Source organism: Talpa occidentalis, unplaced genomic scaffold (genome assembly GCF_014898055.3).
Source record: "Talpa occidentalis isolate TD23 unplaced genomic scaffold, MPIMG_talOcc4v2.1 talOcc4.8, whole genome shotgun sequence".
Lineage (NCBI taxonomy): Eukaryota > Metazoa > Chordata > Mammalia > Eulipotyphla > Talpidae > Talpa > Talpa occidentalis.
In genome coordinates this window covers 33,974,912-33,994,862 of record NW_023605194.1, presented here as the reverse complement: position 1 = coordinate 33,994,862, position 19,951 = coordinate 33,974,912, and the positions used below count along the sequence as shown (strand labels likewise).

Genomic DNA, 19,951 nt, shown 5'->3' with positions numbered 1-19,951 from the left:
TCTTCTCAGCATTTATCATCAGCAAACATTTTGTCCATATTTTTGTTTCCATCAGAGAGTATATGTCTGAAGGGCAGGGATTTTGTTTTGCAAAAACAATGGCACCATTTGTGGTTTACTCTTTTGTATATATCCCTAGTGCAGCTCATGATATAAATTGAGGCTTCATTGCTTGTATGAGTAACAGCGAAAAGTTAAAAAGAAATTTTTAAAATTTACTCCCTTATGTAGCTGAGGAATAGCTTTCCCATCTACAAATTACAATCAAATGAAACATCTCGTCTTCTGAACAACCAGGAGAAAACGGTAGAGTCTGTGTCAGAACTTTACACAAGCGTGAAAATGTGCCCTTGGTCACAGAGCCCTGAAGCTGGTTGGCTCCAGTCTGAAACAGTCAGACTGGAACACTATATCACAGTAAGTTCTTCAGAAGGCACACAAATGCGACAAGAGGAAAGGAACAGAGCCACAGATTAATTCTTAGCTCTCACATCATTCTCTTTCAATTTTTAAATAATATTCATAAAGACTACAAGTGAAACTGTCGCGGTAAACACCGAGATGAGCGCCTTCTTTGCTCCACAGTTATGATGGCCGAAAGGCCGTCTCTGCCCACATCAAAAATGGACATTGACTGTTGCCTCTCCCAACAATCTTCCACTGGCCACGCCCTACAAATAGGAACCACCCCCTTCCTCCCTAATGTGCCCGCCTCTTCCGTCAAAAACCTGCTCCTGATTGGCTAGTCTTAGAGTTTGCAGCGGATGTTACCTCACGCTGGCTGCGCGCGCACTGGATCAGGGAGTTGTGCGCATCTGCGTCTCGCCGGCCGGGAAGGGACGCTGCGCGGTTGAGGTGACCGAGATCTGAGTTAGGGTTTCTCCCGGCCGACACACGCCGGAATTCCACTTTATACTGATTCCTCGCCCCGCGGGGCAGCTGAGTGTGTCTCAGGAGGGCTGGAGGCGGTGGCGCTCCTGGCTGCGTCACAACCTGGCGCAGCGTCAGGGTCGTCGTCCTGCGGGTGACCGGGTGGCTGGGGGCGGCGGCCGGTAGGACGGGGTATGTAGGCAGCGGCCCACTCGCACTGCTGTTGTCCCTCGGCGGCAGGGTGCTTGAGTCATCCGCAGGGCCACACAGCCACCGCCCAGGCTGATAAGGGGGTGTTGTTGGAAGTGTGCTTTCACTTTCGGAGACTTGAGGCTTTCTACCTCGTTCTCATCCGAGTCTAGTGAGATGGGCGGACTTTCTCGGGGTACTCGGCGCTTGAGCTCATCGGTGCTTACAGAAGCAATATTTTGCGCATTTCCTAAGAAAGGCACCTAAGCCTCAGAGATCAGAATTCGTAGCCTGTCGAGAAGGAAGATTCCTGTTCTGTTATACGACATAGAGGTCACTGCCTGAACTGGGCCGCTTTCCCAGAGGGTGGCCTGAGGACTAAGGAAGATACCCAGCAACTATAGGCTGAGATGATGTAATAGTGTGAAAGTGCTGCCCGTTGGTATTTTTCCAAAGGCCATCTGCCCAGTGTTGTACACCCTCGCAGATCTGGTGGCAAGGCTGAAAGTACATTCGGTGTTTTTTTAAAGCAAGGATTTTCATCTTTTTTTTGGGAGGGGGGTGCTAGATAAAATATTAATATTGTGTCTCATTCCTAGAATTTGAATCATTAGCACCAAATTGAGATCCAAGAATCTGCATTTTATATTGCATCCCAGATGATTTCAGTACCTTGAATAATTGTCTTATTTTGAGGGGAAGTATTGTTTGGCATGTTTAGCATAAATGGATGATTTGGTTTCCCTTGCTATTTTATAGGTTTATAATACAGTATGACCTCGAAGAGTTGTGTTTTCCTTGAATGATATTTTCCTCTGCTCAAAAGCTATAGTCTTGTTTTAAATTTTCCCATTGAATGCTAGTGTAAATCTGAACTCAGAGCCACATTTATAAAAGCTGTCACCCATCCTGTAATTTTCTTTTCTTTCTTTTTTTTTTTAAACATACTTTATTTTTTTTTAAGAGATATTTATTTATACAAGCGGTGGGTACAGTCAGAAGCGCGGGAGGGTGAGAGAATTCACCAGAGCGGGGAGCAGAGCAGGCAGAAGGACCAGAGCAGGCAGAAAGACCGAAGTACACTGCTGAGGGGAGCAGCGGGCGGCAGGAGAGGTCTGCGCGCCATGCTGGACCCTCCTCCGGTGGCCGGGGAGCAGCCGGGTATCGAACCGGCACCGCAGAGGCTGCGGGCAGCTTCACAACCCAGCTCTCAACCACTGCTCCACCACGGAGGCCCCATCCTGTAATTTTCTTAAGAAATAAACAATCTGCATTAGTCATATAATTTATAGTCACATTTCCTATTGTTCAAACTGGGATTTAAACACTATTGGGGAGCCTCCCCGGTGGCGCAGCGGTTGAGCACTGGGTTGCCAAACTGCCCGCAGCCTCTGCAGCGCCGGTTCGATACCCGGCTGCTCCCCGGCCACTGGAGGAGGGTCCCACATGGCGCGCAGACCTCTCCTGCCTCCCGCTGCTCCCCTCAGCAGTGTACTTCGGTCCTTCTGCCTGCTCTGCTCCCGGCTCTGGCTCTGGTGAATTCTCTCGCCCTCCCTAGCTTCTGACTGTACCCAGTGCTTGTATAAATAAATAAATAAATAAATCTTTAAAAAAAATAAAATAAACACTATTGCGTAGTCTATTGAAAACTGGGTTCCGTAGGATGGATTTCTTGAACTATAAGGGGTAAACAGAATTCGTCATTGACATTTTAAAAGCCCACATTTCTACTCAAAAGTGATTGATTCCTTCCTGGTTTTGGATTCTTTGTGTCCTTCCCACGGGTGACTAATGGATTTTTTTGCATATCTGTTTTTAGCATTTAAGATCTGCTTGGTAAACCTGGTGCACCACCATGCTGGCCGCAAGACTTGTGTGTCTCCGGACACTACCTTCCAGGGTTTTCCACCCAACTTTCACCAAGGCCTCCCCTGCTGTGAAGAATTCCATCACAAGGAATCAGTGGCTCTTAACACCTAGCAGGGTAAAAATAATCTCAATGGTTTTGTCTCTCTGTATACCCTGGGACTTTATTTATTTGATAGTATGAAGTTCCTGTACTAACATTAGTGGTTTGCTGCAATAGTTATCCCTGATAATATGCCAAATCAGATTTTTCATCCATTACTTTTGTATCATTCTGTTCCATTCTTAACATAAAAGAGAAAAAAGAGCTCTATAACTTTTCCTTTACTTATAGCTCTTGGAGTCTCCCTTTTAGAGAATTTAGGCTAACTTGTGAGGGATTGAGAAGAAAATGATACAACAAAAGAATTGTGGACCCTATGATCAAAAGTTTAAGCAGCCAGGAATATGACCATTTGGCCAATAGCTTACTAATCAGCTACTGAACATACCCATTTCACTCTTGTTTGGTGAATGGTAAAACAAAATGTCAGGTTAGAGAGAAATCCATTTCCTTTCAAAATAGATTTCTCTAACACTCAAATTAGAAGAGATACATATTTTGGAGAGGAGAGGTAGATAAGAAAATACACAAAAGCTGAAGGAGACAACTTTTTTTTCCTCTTAAGTGAACTGTTGTGCTGAAAAAGGGCTAAAATAGAAATAGTAGATATCCTTCCCTTTTACTTTGTGTTAGAAAAGATAACTCTTGCCCATTTTCCTGGCTGAAAAAAATGTAGTACATACTGAATTTTTTTTCTTAAGTTAATGTTTAAAATATTGTAATTCTAGAGAAATAAGTATCATTTATGAAACAATTCTAAAATTTAAACAAAGAAGTTAAGTATTTCATGAATCATTTTGAAGATAGAGCACAGATAGGGTCTATATTTAGCTTTATAAATTGGCTAGCATGTTTTATTTATATGAAGTGACAGATAACTTTAAGTAGAATTTATTGTGTAACAGGATCGTCTATTTTCTTTAATTGTTAACATTCTGATTTGGTGTGTGTGTTTTTGTTTTCATATATATCAGGAATATGCCACCAAGACCAGAATTGGGATCCGGCGTGGGAAAACTGGTCAGGAACTTAAAGAGGCAGCATTGGAACCATCAATGGAAAAGATATTTAAAAGTAGGTGATAATCTTTAAATTTTAAACTGTAATACACTGGTAAGTTTTAAGAGGTCCTTGAACAACTTCCTGAAAACTTATGCAAATTTGTGTATCTGCATTTGGTGGGGAGAGAGGGTGTTATAATATTGGTATCTTACACTGGGTTCAGTGGTTCCCAATCATTTTTCTTCCAGAGAAAATTTAACTTTAACCATTTCCTTTTTAGGATTTAGTTAACATGTTATGATTTATAAAAGGTGTAATATGTTATGGAAGTTCATTTGAATTTACATAGAGTTTTCATTCAGGCATATATATTACTTACATGTTTCAGGTCAAGAGTAAGTCGCCCAAATAAATGTAAATAAAGGCCTAGCTCCTCCATGGGCCTCCCCGGTGGCGCAGTGGTTGAGCGCTGGGTTGCGAAGCTGCCCGCGGCCTCTGCGGCGCCGGTTCGATCCCCGGCTGCTCCCCGTCCACTGGAGGAGGGTCCCACATGGCGCGCAGACCTCTCCTGCCACCCGCTGCTCCCCTCAGCAGTGTACTTCGGTCCTTCTGCCTGCTCTGCTCCCCGCTCTGGCTCTGGCAAATTCTCTCGCCCTCCCGTGCTTCTGACTGTACCCAGTGCATGTATAAACAAAACAAACAAACAAATAAATAAATAAATAAAACATGCCTCTATTTAAAAAAAAAGAAAAAAAAAGAAAAAGAGAAGGGTCTTCTTAACTGACTGGCAATATAAGGCCTCTCAGAAAAACAGTACCTTAATGAAGTCATTTTGGTTAACAGTTTGGATTTCAGCTTTGAAGTTAACAATTTTGTTAATCTATCCAAAGCCCATTGTTCTTTAACAATCTTGCAAAATGTCAACACACAACAATGGGAAAGATCACCAGTCAGCTTCCATCAGGCATATATCTATATATCTATATATCTATCTATATATATCTATATATATATCTATATATATATATATTGGGGGGGCACTTTTTTTTTTAAGATTTATTTATTTATTTATACAAGCACTGGGATACAGTCAGAAGAGCAGGAGGGTGAGAGAATTCACCAGAGCCAGAGGAGAGAGCAGAGCAGGCAGAATGACGAAATACACTGCTGAGGGGAGCAGCGGGCGGCAGGAGAGGTCTGCGCGCCATGTAGGACCCTCTCCCAGTGGCTGGGATTGAACCGGGCCTGCAGAGGCTGCGGGCAGCTTCGCAACCCAGCGCTCAACCGCTGCGCCACTGGGGAGGCCCCAGGCATATATTTTTAATAAGTTGACCCCAGAAAACAAATTATATGAATCATAGCAACATTGTTAGTTTACAGATTTAGACTAAAGGGAGTAAGATATTGTTTATGAATATTTCCTTCAAATTAGAACTGGTAAGTTAATTGTTTCTTTGATAGTACTCTAAAATAAGAGCACCCTCTCCCTGGATTCCAGTCCAGAAACACCTTGGGTTTTTTTATTTGGTTGGTTGGTTGGTTGGTTGGTTTTTTACTTCCTTTTTTCTTAACTTTGTAAAGAATCATCTTTGTAGATAGCATATTGGATGGTGTAGTATGACTTAACATTTCCTTCTCATCTTTACTCTCTAAAAATGTCATGAGAACACACCTCTTATTGATAAAATAATGTATCTTGGAAGTATCCCCACATCTGTAGGTACACTGCCCCTCAGATTTTGTTGGAGCAAGATTAATCAAATCTGGGGGTTTTTTGTATTGGTTTTATACCTTTATTTTTAGTGGTGTTCTTTTTTACTAAGATTTGTACATATCTCCGTGTACAAGTTGTAGCTCTTATGAAGAAATACTGCATATGGTTTGACTTCCCTTTTATAAATATTGGGATTTTATTTTAGTCAAGGCATGTCAGTATACATTTATTTTGTGTTCCACAGTTGATCAGATGGGAAGATGGTTCATTGCTGGAGGGGCTGCCGTTGGTCTTGGAGCATTGTGCTACTATGGTTTGGGAATGTCTAATGAGATTGGAGCTATTGAAAAGGCTGTGTAAGTAAATTGTTCCCAGACATTTCCAGTGTTGAAACAAAGATTTCAATTTTCTTCTCATCCTTATCTTTTGCCACTTTTGGAATGTTTTATGTCTTCCAACTATATAGAAATATACATGAATAAGAGTAGACTCTTATTTGCCTGGCATGTATTTATTCAAACCTAAGTAAAATTCTTTTACCAAGGTACCATGTGTTTAAATAAGGAGAAAATGTATGTACATATGTATCAAGTGCTTATTTCTTTTATATTACTTAAATTTTTTCTTAACAGATAGCTTATGTATTTGTTTGCAAGAAAGCCTCTTAACATTATATAATGAAAAAAATACTAATAGAAAGCACAAAAATAATGTTGCAGTTTTTGCATAGATTTATGCCAAAGACTGTCATTAATAAGGAATCTTCAAATATGAATATTGCAGAAATTTCTTGAAGCCATCTCATCAGAACATCTGTCTCGGAATATTACTTTGGAAGGAATTGGTATATGATTGAAGTAAGCTTAGAATTTTTCAAAATAACCCCAATTAAAAGAACTATATATTTTTTTTTTTAAATAATAAATTTTATTTTTATATTCCCCCATACAATTGCAAACACCCCATTCTGACCCCAATCCCTCCCCTCCCGCCCCCCACCCCCCAAAAAGTGTCTCTGGTTCATAGTTTTTTGTTGATTTTGATTTTCACTTTCTTATATTCATTTTCCTGGTCCCTTATTTAAGTTTTCTAGATTCCTGCTATGAGTGAGACCATCCGTTATTTTTCTTTTTCTTTTTGGCTTATTTCGCTGAGCATGATCCCTTCCAACGCCATCCATGTTGCTGCAAATTGCATGTGTTTATCTTTTTTGAATGCTGAGTAATATTCCATGGTGTATATGTACCACATCTTCTTGATCCAGTCATCTATTTTTGGGCATTTGGGTTGTTTCCAAAGCTTAGCTATTGTAAATAGTGCTGCTATAAACATAGGGGTGCAGGTGTTCTTTGGAATGATGTTTCTGTGTCCTTTGGGTAAATACCTAGGAGTGGAATTGCTGGATCATATAGAAGTTCTATGTTTAGTAGGTCCAGAAATCTCCACACAGCTCTCCATAGTGGTTGGACCAGTTTGCACTCCCACCAACAGTGCAGAAGAGTTCCTTTTTCTCCACACCCTCGCCAACATTTGTTGTTGCTAGTTTTTTTAATATGTGCCATTCTCACTGGTGTGAGATGGTATCTCATGGTAGTTTTGATTTGCATTTCCCTGATTACAAGTGATGTTGAACATTTTTTCATATGTCTGTTGGCCATTTGCATTTCCTCTTCTGAGAAGTTTCTTTTTAGCTCTTCTGCCCATTTTTTGACTGGATTATTTTCTTTGTTGTTGCTGAGTCTCATCAGCTCTTTGCAGATTTTTGTGATCAGTCCTTTATCATTAGTGTTGGGTGCAAAAATGTTCTCCCAGTTGGTGGGGTTTCTCTTTGTTTTTGTTATTGTCTCTTTTGCTGTGCAGAAGCTCTTTAATTTGATGTAGTCCCAGCTGTTTATCTTTGCCTTCACTATCACTGCTTTGGGTGATGTGTCTGTAAAGATGTCTTTGATGTGCAAACCCCTTAGTGTTTCGCCTATATTTCCTTCTATGTATTTTATGGTTTCAGGTCTTATGTCTAGTTCTTTAATCCATTTTGAGTTGATTTTTGTGTATGGTGTGAGGTAGTGGTCAAGCTTCATTCTTTTGCATGTAGCGACCCAGTTTTCCCAGCACCATTTATTGAACAAACTTTCTTTGCTCCAATGCATAGTCTTTGCTCCTTTGTCAAAGATTAGTTGACCATAAATCTGTGGGTTTATTTCTGGATTTTCTATTCGATGCCATTGGTCTGTATGTCTGTTCTTGTTCCAATACCATGCAGTTTTGATGATTAAGGCTTTGTAGTATAGTTTGAAGTCTGGGAGTGTGATGCCTCCATTTCCTTCTAAAAGAACTATATTTAAACTGAAACAATTTTAGTTGAACTTCCCTTTTCAAAAACAATAAAGGAAATGAGGCATTTGAAAAATGTTCTGAGAAGTCACAGTATCCTTCTGCCTCCTCAAACTAGAGGCTATTTTCTTTTCCTCAGCCTTGGAAACAAGGTGAAGAACAGTCTGTAAGTAATGTTAGGCAGGGGATACATAAAATAAAGTCAAAGCAGCTGAACACATGGACACCAAACTACAGGAACATCTAATTTATCGGGTTTCAGACAGCCTCTGTTTTTACTAAATAATGAAGTATATGCAAAACCATATTAAGAAATTGGGGAACCTGGCCAAAGAATCCAAATTCTATTCATTACTGAAATAAAAGTGAAGTTACTCTTCCTAAGTAGCAATAATTGTAAAATGTATGTAATTATTTCCACGATAAATGAGTAAGATGTAGGGCAGTAAAACAGTACCTTCCAAGATCTCCTAACTAACAAACGATTAATCAGAAATTCACATACAAGGTACTATAAATTAACCATGTTTTTTTTTTTTTTAACAGAATTTGGCCTCAGTATGTAAAGGATAGAATTCATTCTACCTACATGTACTTAGCAGGAAGTATTGGTGTAACAGCTTTGTCTGCCCTGGCAGTGAGCAGAACTCCTGTTCTCATGAACCTCATGATGAGAGGTTCTTGGGTGGTAAGTCAGTTTATTTTTGTTTTCCTTTTCCAATAAATATCCAAAGATTAAATGTGAAATATTGGGAGAGGGTATAAAATGGAAAGAATGCTGTACTACATTGAACAAATTTTTGTTTAGATAATGTATGAATGACGAGTGCAGCTGAGACAAAATAGGAAGCACATTCTGAGGTTATGTCAGCTGTTATTCTTCATTGAATATGTATTTTAATAACACCAAAGGGGTTAGAAACCAAACTACAGAAACATCTAATTTATCAGGTTTCAGGCAGCCTCTGTTTTTACTAAAAAATGAAGTTGGGCCTCCCTGGTGGCGCAAGGGTTTGGGACACAACCTATGACTCTATCTGCAGCCACTGCAGCACAAGTTTGATCCTCGGCCAGGGAGCAACCCACATGGCACAGCAGATCTCTCCTGACTTGCCCACTGCTCCCCTCAGCAGTGTATTTCTGTTGATCTGCCTGTTCTGTTCCCCATTCTGTCTCTGGTGATTCCTCTCACTCACCACACCTCTGACCTGTACTCCAGTTCTTGTATGCATAAATAAATAAATCTTTTTTTAAAAAATGAAGTAAATGCAAAACCATATTAAAAGATTAGTGGAAAATACCTGTCACAAAAACATTAGCATTCTGTTTAAGCATATTTATAACTATTACTAATAATTAGTTATCAATGTTATTAATATATATAGTAATAGCTATTAATGATTAGTGACTATTATTAATAACTTGTTGGTAATGCTATTATTAATAACTTCTGTAGACCTTTATAGGATTTTGTCTTATGAGTATTTCTTGAATATTTGTTATTTTGTTGGATACTAAAAACTACTTCAGTAATACCTATATTTTTACTATCTGGTTGAAGAAATAGTTAAGTGATGAAGGATGTAATAGTGTGGCTCTGTATTCTGGGAAATTATTCTCTAATATCTTATCTTCAGGTAAGAGATCATTACATAATTTTTTTTTTTTAAAGAAAGTGCAAAATCAGTTAACAGACCTTTTATTTTGGACTAGTAGGGAAGTTCCATGAAGGAAACATTTCATTGGAACCCATTAAGGGGGCTAGCATTTTTAATTTTAAGAAAGGACGGGTAATCCTTATTTGCAGTACAGCTTGAACAAGGGAGAGGGGTGTCATTAAAAGTGATGTTACAATCCTTTTAGTATAAAATTTGAGCATTTGGCATCTGGAATATGAAGAGGACATATTTACAAAGGAATTGCTTAATTGCCAAGCTGAGGAGTGTACCTGCGCAGTCAGAGGCCATTGCAGGTACAAGAGCAACAATAATATGATTTGTATTTGAATTTTAAAAATAAATATGGACAAGGTAAGAGGCAAGTGTACCAATTGTGCTTTTATGAGATAATAAGAACTAGGGCATTTTATAAGATGCTCTATCATCATTTTATAAGATGATAAAAATTAGTGTGGGACAGGAAAGGAAGAGAGGGGAATTTATATAATAGAGATTTCCCATAGTAAGCTGATTGTTCTGTTATGTAACCCAAATCTATCTAATTTCCAAGTCTGTAATATTTCCACTGTATTATACTTCCTAAAAGGAGTACCATTTACAGAAGCGTAGCCACTTTAGTATTTTTATGATCTTCACAGAATAGTTTCATGAATCTTCTAGCCTAAAGCTTCATGAAGACACAGAATAAGGGGGTCTTCTTAACTTACCAAGAATGTCAGTTTTGATCACAGGGAATTTAAAACAGTGCTTTTAATAAAGCAAGATGGCTATATGAGCAAGAGTGAAATATACAAGTGATTTTAGCCCCTAAAGTGAGACTTAAAAGAACTTTTGTTCTTGGGCCATATTCTGAATCCTCTTCCTGTAGGCATGCAATCACTCTTCCCTGCTGTTTTAAAGCTTGTAAGTAAAATAGTTTGGAATGCCAGGCAGGTACTACATCAGGTGCTACAGAGGCAAAGATGTAGCATTTAAAGAGTAATAGACATACTCACACACAGTGTCAAACTTTTTATGCCAAGTGTTTTTGCAATGAGAGAAGTATCTTGACACTGCTCATGGCTACCAGGGTACCTTGAGCCTGATTTTGTGCAAGGATTGCAAGTTTTCTACTTTTGCTTAAAGTTTTCTGAAGATACATTATTATCATTCTCCAATTACACAGATTTCTTCCTTGTTAAACACAAGAAATATATAAGTGTTACAACAGTGGAAATCTAAGATAAAAAGGTTGAGAACCAAGTCAGCCATAAAATTAGGATAGAAATGTAGAATCTTTTTCTCATTCTCTTCCTGTACTGTGATATTTTCCTTCTATTTATCAGGTTTTCATTTAACAAAGAGTTCAAAGTAATGTGCTATATATATATATATGTATGTATGTATGTATATATATGCATGTATGCATATAGGTACTCATGTGTTCTAATTATTATGACCTTTTTTAATGCTGTTTGCTATAATTTAAAATAATTATTCTGTAACTCTTAAAGAGTTTTTGGTAATCTTCTGTCCAACCAGGGTAAAATTTTTATAAGTTGAGTCAAAGTTCAACTCACACACTTGAAGTTGTCTTTAAAACTTTATGGCAATAAGGGGCACTTTGGGTAACTTGGTCAAAACAAAGTGTAAGGCCTTTAATGTGCTAGAAAAATGCAGGATTTGGATGATTACCCTTCATCTTTTTAATATGGTTTATTGGATGGACTGAGTTTGGACCATGTATTACTGCAAAAGGATCAGTTACTCTTCATTATATGTATTTTTCAGGCTATTGGTGCGACCTTTGCAGCCATGATTGGAGCTGGAATGCTGGTACAGTCAATATCATATCACCAGAACCCAGGTCCAAAGCATCTTGCTTGGTTACTACATTCTGGTATGTTCTAATTTTTTTTTTTTTTTTTAAAGATTTATTTATTTTGCATAAATAACGGGTACAGGCCAGAGGTGTGGGGGGTTAAGAGGATTCATCAGAGACAGAGTGGAGAGTAGAACAGGCGGATCCACTGAAATACACTGCTGAGGGGAGCAGTGGGTGGGTCAGGAGAGGTCCTCTGCTCCGTGTGGGTCAGCTTCCTGGCTGGGTATCGAACTGAGGCTGCAGTGGCTGTGGATAGCTTCATAAGTTGCGTCTTAACCCCTTGCGCCACCAGGGAGGCCCTAATTTTATTTTATTTTTTTAATTATATATATTTAAATCATTTAATATGTGCTAATTTTAATTTTCTATTAACCTCAGTACTACTGTTTTGCATCATTCATCACAAGTAAATGAATTGTACATAATTAATTAATCTACATGTTGAGGAAACACATTTTTTGTGTATTTGTTGATGGTTATATTATTGCCAGACCTCAGATCTGAAAAGTTATTGGTTCTAAAACTAAGACCAGGGGCATCCCCACTATCACACTTATCTTCTGTCATAGTCTAGGGTGTGCAGAAATTTCTATTAATGTATTTTGTGTATTACTTGAAGGATTTTAGATCTGATACACATCACTTGAGAGTTATTTTTATTGGGAATCTTTAAAAATATTAAAAATTGAGAGTAAAGAAGAAGAGGAGGTGGAGATAAGACATGTGAAATAATTGTAGAGGTTTTTGCAATAGAGCATTTACAGCCAGAAAGATCTTTGAAAGTTTACATTTGTGTCTGAGATGGTTAGATGGGTCAGAATTTTGATAGTTACTAGTACAAAGTTACCATGATTAGAGGAAAAGCTGTCAAACCCTGATATTAAAAGACAATTTTTAGTATTCTTTTGATACATGTTATGATACCTTCCTTTAAAAAAAACTTGTTTTAAAGTTTAGACAAAGTGTTTTCCATATCACGTATTCCAGGATGCTCTGTCTCTGGACCAAATAATCACCCAGAGACAAAATATACTTCTTAGGTACATGCTTTGTACAACATATAAAAGAATTTCACTGAAACTGCAGGTGACAACCTCTGAATTGCCTTTAACATGAGTTAATAAATACAATTTTTTTTTTTTTTTTGGTCACATAGTATGACAGATTTTGGTGTGAAATATTCTTCATGTGCTATCGGAAGTTTTTTTTTGTTTTTTTATTTTAAGTGTACATCCTTTCATTGACACACCAAAATTCTTACCACCTGAATTTTATTATTGACATTTATGTTTCCAGTTTTCAGGATTGTTGTATGGCCATTGAGTAGAGTTCTGCACCTATTTCCCATTTTAAATACTGAATTCCTTGAGAAAACAAGTTCAATCTTTTTGTCTCTGATAAATTGTAGATACTTAGTCACTTGCTAAATTGAATTAAAATAGCTGTATAGCTTTAATTTAAGTAAGGCTAAGTAAACCTTTCTGCCTGGTTGCTTAGAAAATCTCTCTTAATTTGATGTTGTTACAGCATATAAATTACTTGAGTCATGGTATTTTGTGTGTGTTGTGAGTCCCTATAACCACCCATTTATTCAATGGCTTGTTAGGAGTTAAGGGAAAGAGATAAAGGCAGTCTAGAGAATTCACACAGGTATTCAGAACGTACTCCTTCCTATGAGGGGACACACCTAGAGAGCAAAAAATAGTAACATGCAATGTTGCTGCCCAGAGAAATCCGCTAGAGACTTGGTGCCCAAGGTTTTCATTGAGGTACTGTAATTGAAGTACTTGAGTCATGTAGTAGTCCTGGCAACTACCAAAATCCATGCTCCTAGAAGAAAGCAGATAATCAGCATGATTCACATTGTTTTCACAAATAGCCTAACCCTGTCGGTTAGAGAATAGTTTCAAGTATCACATTCTCAGATACCAGTGAAGCACTAACCTTGTAAGCAGGACTTTGTAAAGAAATAATCCATCCCAGCACAGTAGAAATGTCAATGTTTTCTTTATATTTTGATGTTGTTAAAATTTTGCTTTATTCATAAATGTCTTAGGAAACTGTGCAAGCCTTGCCATATCCATTTCAGAAATAAGAAAGCTGAGACTGGGTGAGGTCACATACCAGGAAGTCACTAAGTCAGGACAGATACCCTGACCTTATTTCTTCAAGTCCAGTAGTACTCTGCTCCTTCATTCACCTGCATGATTGAGATGACACTTTCAGGGGGCTTGGATGACCCAAAGGCAAACACTCACTATGTCTAAGGGACATCAGAACTGACTTCTGACACAGTACTAACATCCCAGTACATTTTGTTTTCACTTTTCATCCTGCACTACATAGACAAAACTGGTCTCAGTCATTGTGTTTTTTCACCCAGCTATATTCAGATATAAGTGACACATACTGTTGTGTAAGTTTAAGGTAAATAATGTTGATTTGATATATACTGCAAAATGATTACCACTGTAGAATTAGCTAATCACCCTACCATGTAGTTCCATATTTTTTTTGTGGTAAGTACATTTAAGATCTGCCCTCTTAGTAGCATTCAAATATATGATATAGTATGATTAGCTGTAATTGCTATACTGTATACATTAGATCCCCAAACTTATTAATCTTAAATCTGGTAGGTTTGTGCCTTGAGACCAATATATCCCATATACCCCATCCTCTGGTAACCACTATTCTACTCTCTGTTTCTGAGTTTGACTTTTTTAGATTCCACATATGTGGTATCATGTAGAATTTGTATCTCTATTCCATTTAGCATAATGTCCTTAAGATTCATTGATGTTATTTTAAACAGGATTTACCTTCTTATGACCTAATAATACTGCATTTTTTTCATGAGCATATATAGAAATCTATATATAAAATCTTTATCCACTCACCCCCTTCAGACAATTTGTTTCCCTATCTTGCTGTTGTAAGTAACTTTGCAGTCAACACGGGAGTACAGGTATCCCAGAAGTGAAATTGTTGGATCATACAGTAGTTCTTTTTTTTTTTTTAATATTTTGAGGAACCTTTGCACTATTTTCATAGTGATTGTACCAGTTTGCAGAATATTGATTTTCATTCACATAATAATGTTAACTTCATTAGTTCTATTTGTTCTTGAGTAACAAACATCTTTTACCACTTTTACTATTTAAGGTTTTATCTGAAAAATCTCTGAATAATCTTAAAAGTTTTGCTAAAAATTTTATAGTCAATTGCAAAATTGATGGGAATCTGAATAGAAATGTCTTACAGAGGGGTTTTTATCCCATTTCCTAGAGCAAGAAAACACTTCTCAATTATTCATCAGTATGTGATACAGTATACCTTAACACTTGATCTGGATATGATACAAAAGATGCACTCTGGTATTGAATTTCAGCATGATGATAGCTTTGGCCTATTCCATGAGTTAAACTCTGAGCATTTAATGTTTTAGAAAAGGACAAATTATTCTGTTTATCACTGAAATAATACTTTATCTGAGATTTATCTTTTATGTTCTATTTGTTGATCTTTCACTATAATTTTATGTAGATGTTTATAAATATCTAATAAGTAAAACTACTATTTACAAAATAGGGTAACAGTTCCCTATTACATGAGGTAGCAGCAGTGTCTATCCTCAAAGCCTACATTTAAGGATCACATCATATGTTCATTCTCTTGTTGAAGTTTGTACCCTTTTGTTACTTGTAGATTTGTTCAATTTAAGGCTTTTTTTTTTTAAAGATTTATTTATGCATACAAGGGCTGGGGTTCAGACCAGAGATGCGAGGGGTAAGAGGATTCACCAGAGACACTGGGGAACAGAACAGGCAGATTGACTGAAATACACTGCTGAGGGGAGCAGCGGGCAAGTCAGGAGTGGTCTGCTTCACCATTTGGGTTGCTTCCTGGCTGTCCGGGGATCAAACTCATGCTGCAGAGGTTGCGGACCACTTCATAGTGTGGTGCTTATCCCCTTGCGCCACCAGGAAGGCCCCTCAATTTAAGGCTTTTATCTTAATTCTTGGCATATGTGAATATTGTTACAAAAACTGATGATATGCTCAGATCCAATTAATGAATTACGTGGAATTTGAGGAAGTTACTAAAAGTCTAGATTGTTTATACTTGTGAGTTTTGATTATTTGACTTGGGAAAGTATTGCTGTTGTGCTTTAGAATTTAGATAGCCACAAGTTTTGGTTATGACATTTTGGGGGTAGTTTTTAAATAAGGGGAAGACTTTTTGCAGACATTTAACAATACATTATAATGCTTTAAATCTTGTTAGAAGTGGCATTTTCCTATTAATTATTATTTAATGATGGAAATACTTGCACTTGTTTTCCAGGTGTAATGGGTGCAGTGGTGGCTCCTCTGACAATACTAGGAGGGCCTCTTCTCATCAGAGCTGCATGGTACACAGCTGGCATTGTGGGGGGCCTCTCCACTGTGGCAATGTGTGCACCTAGTGAGAAGTTTCTGAACATGGGCGCCCCCTTGGGTGTGGGCCTGGGTCTCGTCTTTGTGTCCTCACTGGGTAAGCTGCTATGCTTTGACACTTGGTTCTCGGTTCTTGGTTGATGATACTCTAAAATCATCTGAAGTTTTCAGGTGTCCTAGTGGAAAGATTTATTAAGAGTCATTCTTAAAAGTTGTTTAAAAGATATGTGCTAAGAGGGTAGGTGAAATGAGTAATGGAGTAAAGTATACAGTGATGGATAGAAACTAGACTTTCAGTGGTGATCATGAAGTAGTGTTTACAGGTTTGGAAGTACAGTGTTTTATAACTGCAACTTAACAGTAGTATAAACCAGTATTACCTCAGTAAAAATTTAGTTACAAAAATATATATGCTAATTTTACTGGATTTTCTATTTGGTATCATGGTCAACTATTATTATTGGTTTTACCAAGTATGTCTAAAATGGGAAAACATTGTTATGGAGAACAAGAAAATTGTCTCCACACGAGCCTTCCTGTCATATGAGCAGGTAACCCATGTGACCAATGAGTATCATGGGCTTTTGAACTTCTATATGTAAAATTAATACACATATATTCAGACAGTTTCTTACCTGTGTAGCATACCAAAGATAACAAATTTAAGTAATGTTAATTATAAATTTAATTACAGGAAAGTCCTTATTCAAAAATTCTATCCCCTTTGATTTCAGGATCCATGTTTCTCCCACCTACCTCTATTGCTGGTGCCACTCTGTACTCAGTGTCAATTTATGGAGGATTAGCTCTTTTCAGCATGTTCCTTCTGTATGATACCCAGAAAGTAATCAAGCGTGCAGAAGTAGTACCATTTTATGGGGCTCAAAAATATGATCCCATCAATTCGTAAGTATTCTGTAATGTCTTTATTAAAAAAGGGTATTTGTGTTTTGGACATTTTGGCCTATTGTTATATGACTCTATTTGTTTCCTCATATTTCCATAATAAATTGCTGAAAATTATAAATTATGGGTGAGTTAAAACAACAGAAATTACTAAATTTCTGGGAGCCAGAAGTCTGATATCAAGGGGTCAACAAGGGTTGGTACCTTCTGAGAATTCTAAGGAAGAATCCTGTTCCTTGTCTGTCTCCTGACTTCTTGTTACAGCCAGCAATCCTTAGCATTCTTTGGCTTGTAGATAAATCCCTCCAGTCTCTCTGTCTTTACATGACATTCTCCAGATGTGTCCTCTCCCTCTCTTTTCTTAAAAGGACACAAGTCATATTGGATTAGAGCTCAGTAATCCAGTTTGACCTTATCTTAACTGACATCTTAATTACATCTGCAAAACCCCTCTTTTCCCCATATAAAGTCATGCTCATGTTACCAGGTTAAGAACTACAATGTGTCTTTTGAATGCAGCCCACAGCAGTGGCTTTGTTGAATCTCACTTCTATTTCTGTTGCTATTTGACTCATTCTCTTTAGTAAGCTATGTAGCCACCAAATTTTGATCATACTTCAAATAAGTGGAATATTCAGGTATTTTTTCAAGTGTTATAATTCATAGTATTTTGCCTGTATGTATTAACTAACCTTATAGTGCTTTTATTAGGCAATTAAATTTTTTAGTTATTCACTTAACAGACTCAAAAATGAAGAAAAGATTGGTATTAGCCAAGTATTCATTGAAAGTATACATAACTGACATGAAATTTTTAATGAAAAAGCCTATTTTGTTGAAAATTGAAAAAAATTCATAATGAAAATTTCATTTTGGAGACACTCTTAACTGATACTACGTGATATATAGTAATACTTTCTTTTCTTGGCCTCTCTAGCAAAATAGGTAGTTTTATTTAAATAACTGCCTTGAGTTTCATCATGTCTGTCACACTTTTTAAAGTATTTTTCTTTGAAACTTAATGTAATAATTTAAAGCTGATGTAAATCTTAAAAATTTCAGCAGTTCTCGGGCGGGGCGGGGGCAGACATTAGGGAGTATATTATAATTAAAAATGCCAGACTTGCCTCTAACACCTTTTTGTAAAGGTGTTTCTTTGGGTTTTGATTATTTCATTGTCTATCACCTAGAGGTTATTTTTGCAAGATGCTATTCATAGTAGAGTGTCAGAGGCTAGAATAATGATTTTTTTTTTTTTATACTTTCCTTTAACATTTAAAGATTAATCTGCCAGGACAAAGTTTTGACTGTTTTCTAGTCTAGGACTTCCTCAGATGCATCTCGTTTTTAATTTCCATTTCATATTCCTAGGACAAATAATCAGTATTTTTTTCTTATAAATTAATTAGTTTTTATTGTTATTAGAATTCTATCATACTTAATCATTAATGGGCATAATTTTCTTTTCTAGGATGATGGGAATCTACATGGATACATTAAATATATTTATGCGAGTTGCCACTATGCTAGCAACTGGTGGAAGCGGCAGAAAGAAGTGAAGTGACTCAACTTCTGGCTTCTTAGATACATCAGATATCTTGCTTGTTAACAGGAGCAGATATTCATTAGTTTGTACAAGCAGCTTTTTTGAAATTTAGGAAATAAGGACTTGTCAACATGTTTCAAATGTTCCAGTAATGTAATGCTTCAGGTCTGCTTTTTCTTCTGGAGAATAAATTTCAGTAGTTCTCTCTCAAATAAGCACACATATTTCCAATTCTCGTGTTTGAATAATTCTAAATGTTCTAATGAAAGTGAAAGCTAAGGTTTGTGTTATGAAAATTTAAGTGTCTTATCTATTTTTAAATTTATTTGGCTAAGTGAAAATTAGCAAACCTGCATAATTTTTTTATTGCAGCATATTACCAATGTCATAAGTGACATAGAGGTTTAAAAGGACCCAAGAGAAAGGGTCACCTGCAATCTTTCTTTGAATACTTAGCACTTCTGTAAGTGGTGGTGAGCCAGTGAAAGGGGTCTATTTGAAACAAACAATGTCACTGTCACTGTTTTTATATTCATCTGCTGAACTTAAAAGTATTGAGCATTAAGTCAAAACATAGGTGATTCATTCTCCTGCCATTTTGACAGTGTTAGGACAATATAAAATGTTAATCATATGGAGAAGTCTAGATTAATACATACGTGTGTGTGTATATATATATATATATTATGATTGCTGATAATATGTGTGTGTGTGAGAGTTTTGCTTTTGAATCTTAATGAACAAATTATCCTTAAAATGCTTCTCAGGATAAATAGTCAAAGCATGAAAATTATTGCATTGTCCAGTACAGAAACCATATATTCATAATTGCTGAGTTTTTTGCATATTTATTGAAATTTTTAATAGAAAACATGCTTGCCTTTCTCATCTCTTCAGACTTTGAAGCTTTTTTTCAGAAAAGCCTCTTTGGCTTACACTTGAGATTATGAAAGCAGTTTTTCTCCTAAGACTTTATTTTTTATTTTATTTCTCAGACTAAGTACTGAAAAGGAAGGCAAAACTAGTTTTTCTTCATTATAGCAATCAAAAAATATAACTAGGAAAAACCTTCATTAAAATTTTCCTGACAGTATTTACTTTTTCCTGTATAGACTAGCATTTAACTCTATGACATTTATAGGTTTCTTGATAAAGAAGAGTTATTTTTGGATATTCTTAATAAAGGGAATAAGTGTATGATTATTTAGATGATTGGTATTTTTGACATATTTATTACAGTAATCCAGAAATAGCTATTCTAAACATCTCAAGTTGTACAGGATGCTTCTTCCTGAAATAATAAAGGTTCCGGTCAGATGATGATTGGTCTGTAAACTTCCTAACTGAACTATATGCTTGTTATTTGAAGGGGTGATTTGTTTAAGAAAGAAACCTAGTATCTGCTGCCAATATAATGTACATAATATAATGGGGCTATGGAT

At 36.8% G+C, this 19,951-nt stretch overlaps 1 protein-coding gene and 1 long non-coding RNA gene across 6 annotated transcripts in view; one reads left to right on the top strand and one right to left on the bottom strand.

Annotated features, from left to right (window-relative positions):
* LOC129144953 (uncharacterized) overlaps positions 1 to 952 on the bottom strand; it is a 23,081-nt gene extending 22,129 nt beyond the window's left edge. The window contains exon 1 of the long non-coding RNA XR_008549815.1: positions 772 to 952. This is a non-coding gene — a long non-coding RNA (uncharacterized LOC129144953). The remainder of the gene's footprint in view (positions 1 to 771) is intronic.
* Positions 775 to 19,951, top strand: GHITM (growth hormone inducible transmembrane protein). 5 transcript variants are annotated; one of them, XM_037495888.2, is made up of 9 exons: positions 775 to 870; positions 2,879 to 3,043; positions 4,003 to 4,102; positions 5,989 to 6,100; positions 8,622 to 8,763; positions 11,525 to 11,633; positions 15,966 to 16,154; positions 16,792 to 16,963; positions 18,435 to 19,951. In XM_037495888.2, exons 2-9 carry the CDS (start codon positions 2,915 to 2,917, stop codon positions 18,520 to 18,522), a joined length of 1,041 nt encoding a protein of 346 aa, XP_037351785.1. In that variant the 5' UTR covers positions 775 to 870; positions 2,879 to 2,914; the 3' UTR covers positions 18,523 to 19,951. The 5 variants fall into 5 exon arrangements, with proteins under 5 accessions (XP_037351785.1, XP_037351784.1, XP_037351787.1 ...); XM_037495887.2 differs by having other exon boundaries at positions 775 to 855; positions 18,435 to 19,950; XM_037495890.2 differs by lacking the exon at positions 775 to 870 and adding an exon at positions 913 to 1,024.

What these genes read in the sequence shown, in the direction of transcription:
- GHITM (XM_037495888.2), top strand. Translation starts at nt 2,915, where the DNA reads ATGCTGGCCGCAAGACTTGTGTGTCTCCGGACACTACCTTCCAGGGTT. An exon ending in TGCTTGGTTACTACATTCTG is followed by an intron (nt 11,634 to 15,965) that starts GTATGTTCTAAT and finishes CTTGTTTTCCAG; the next exon opens with GTGTAATGGGTGCAGTGGTG. An exon ending in AAATATGATCCCATCAATTC is followed by an intron (nt 16,964 to 18,434) that starts GTAAGTATTCTG and finishes TTTCTTTTCTAG; the next exon opens with GATGATGGGAATCTACATGG.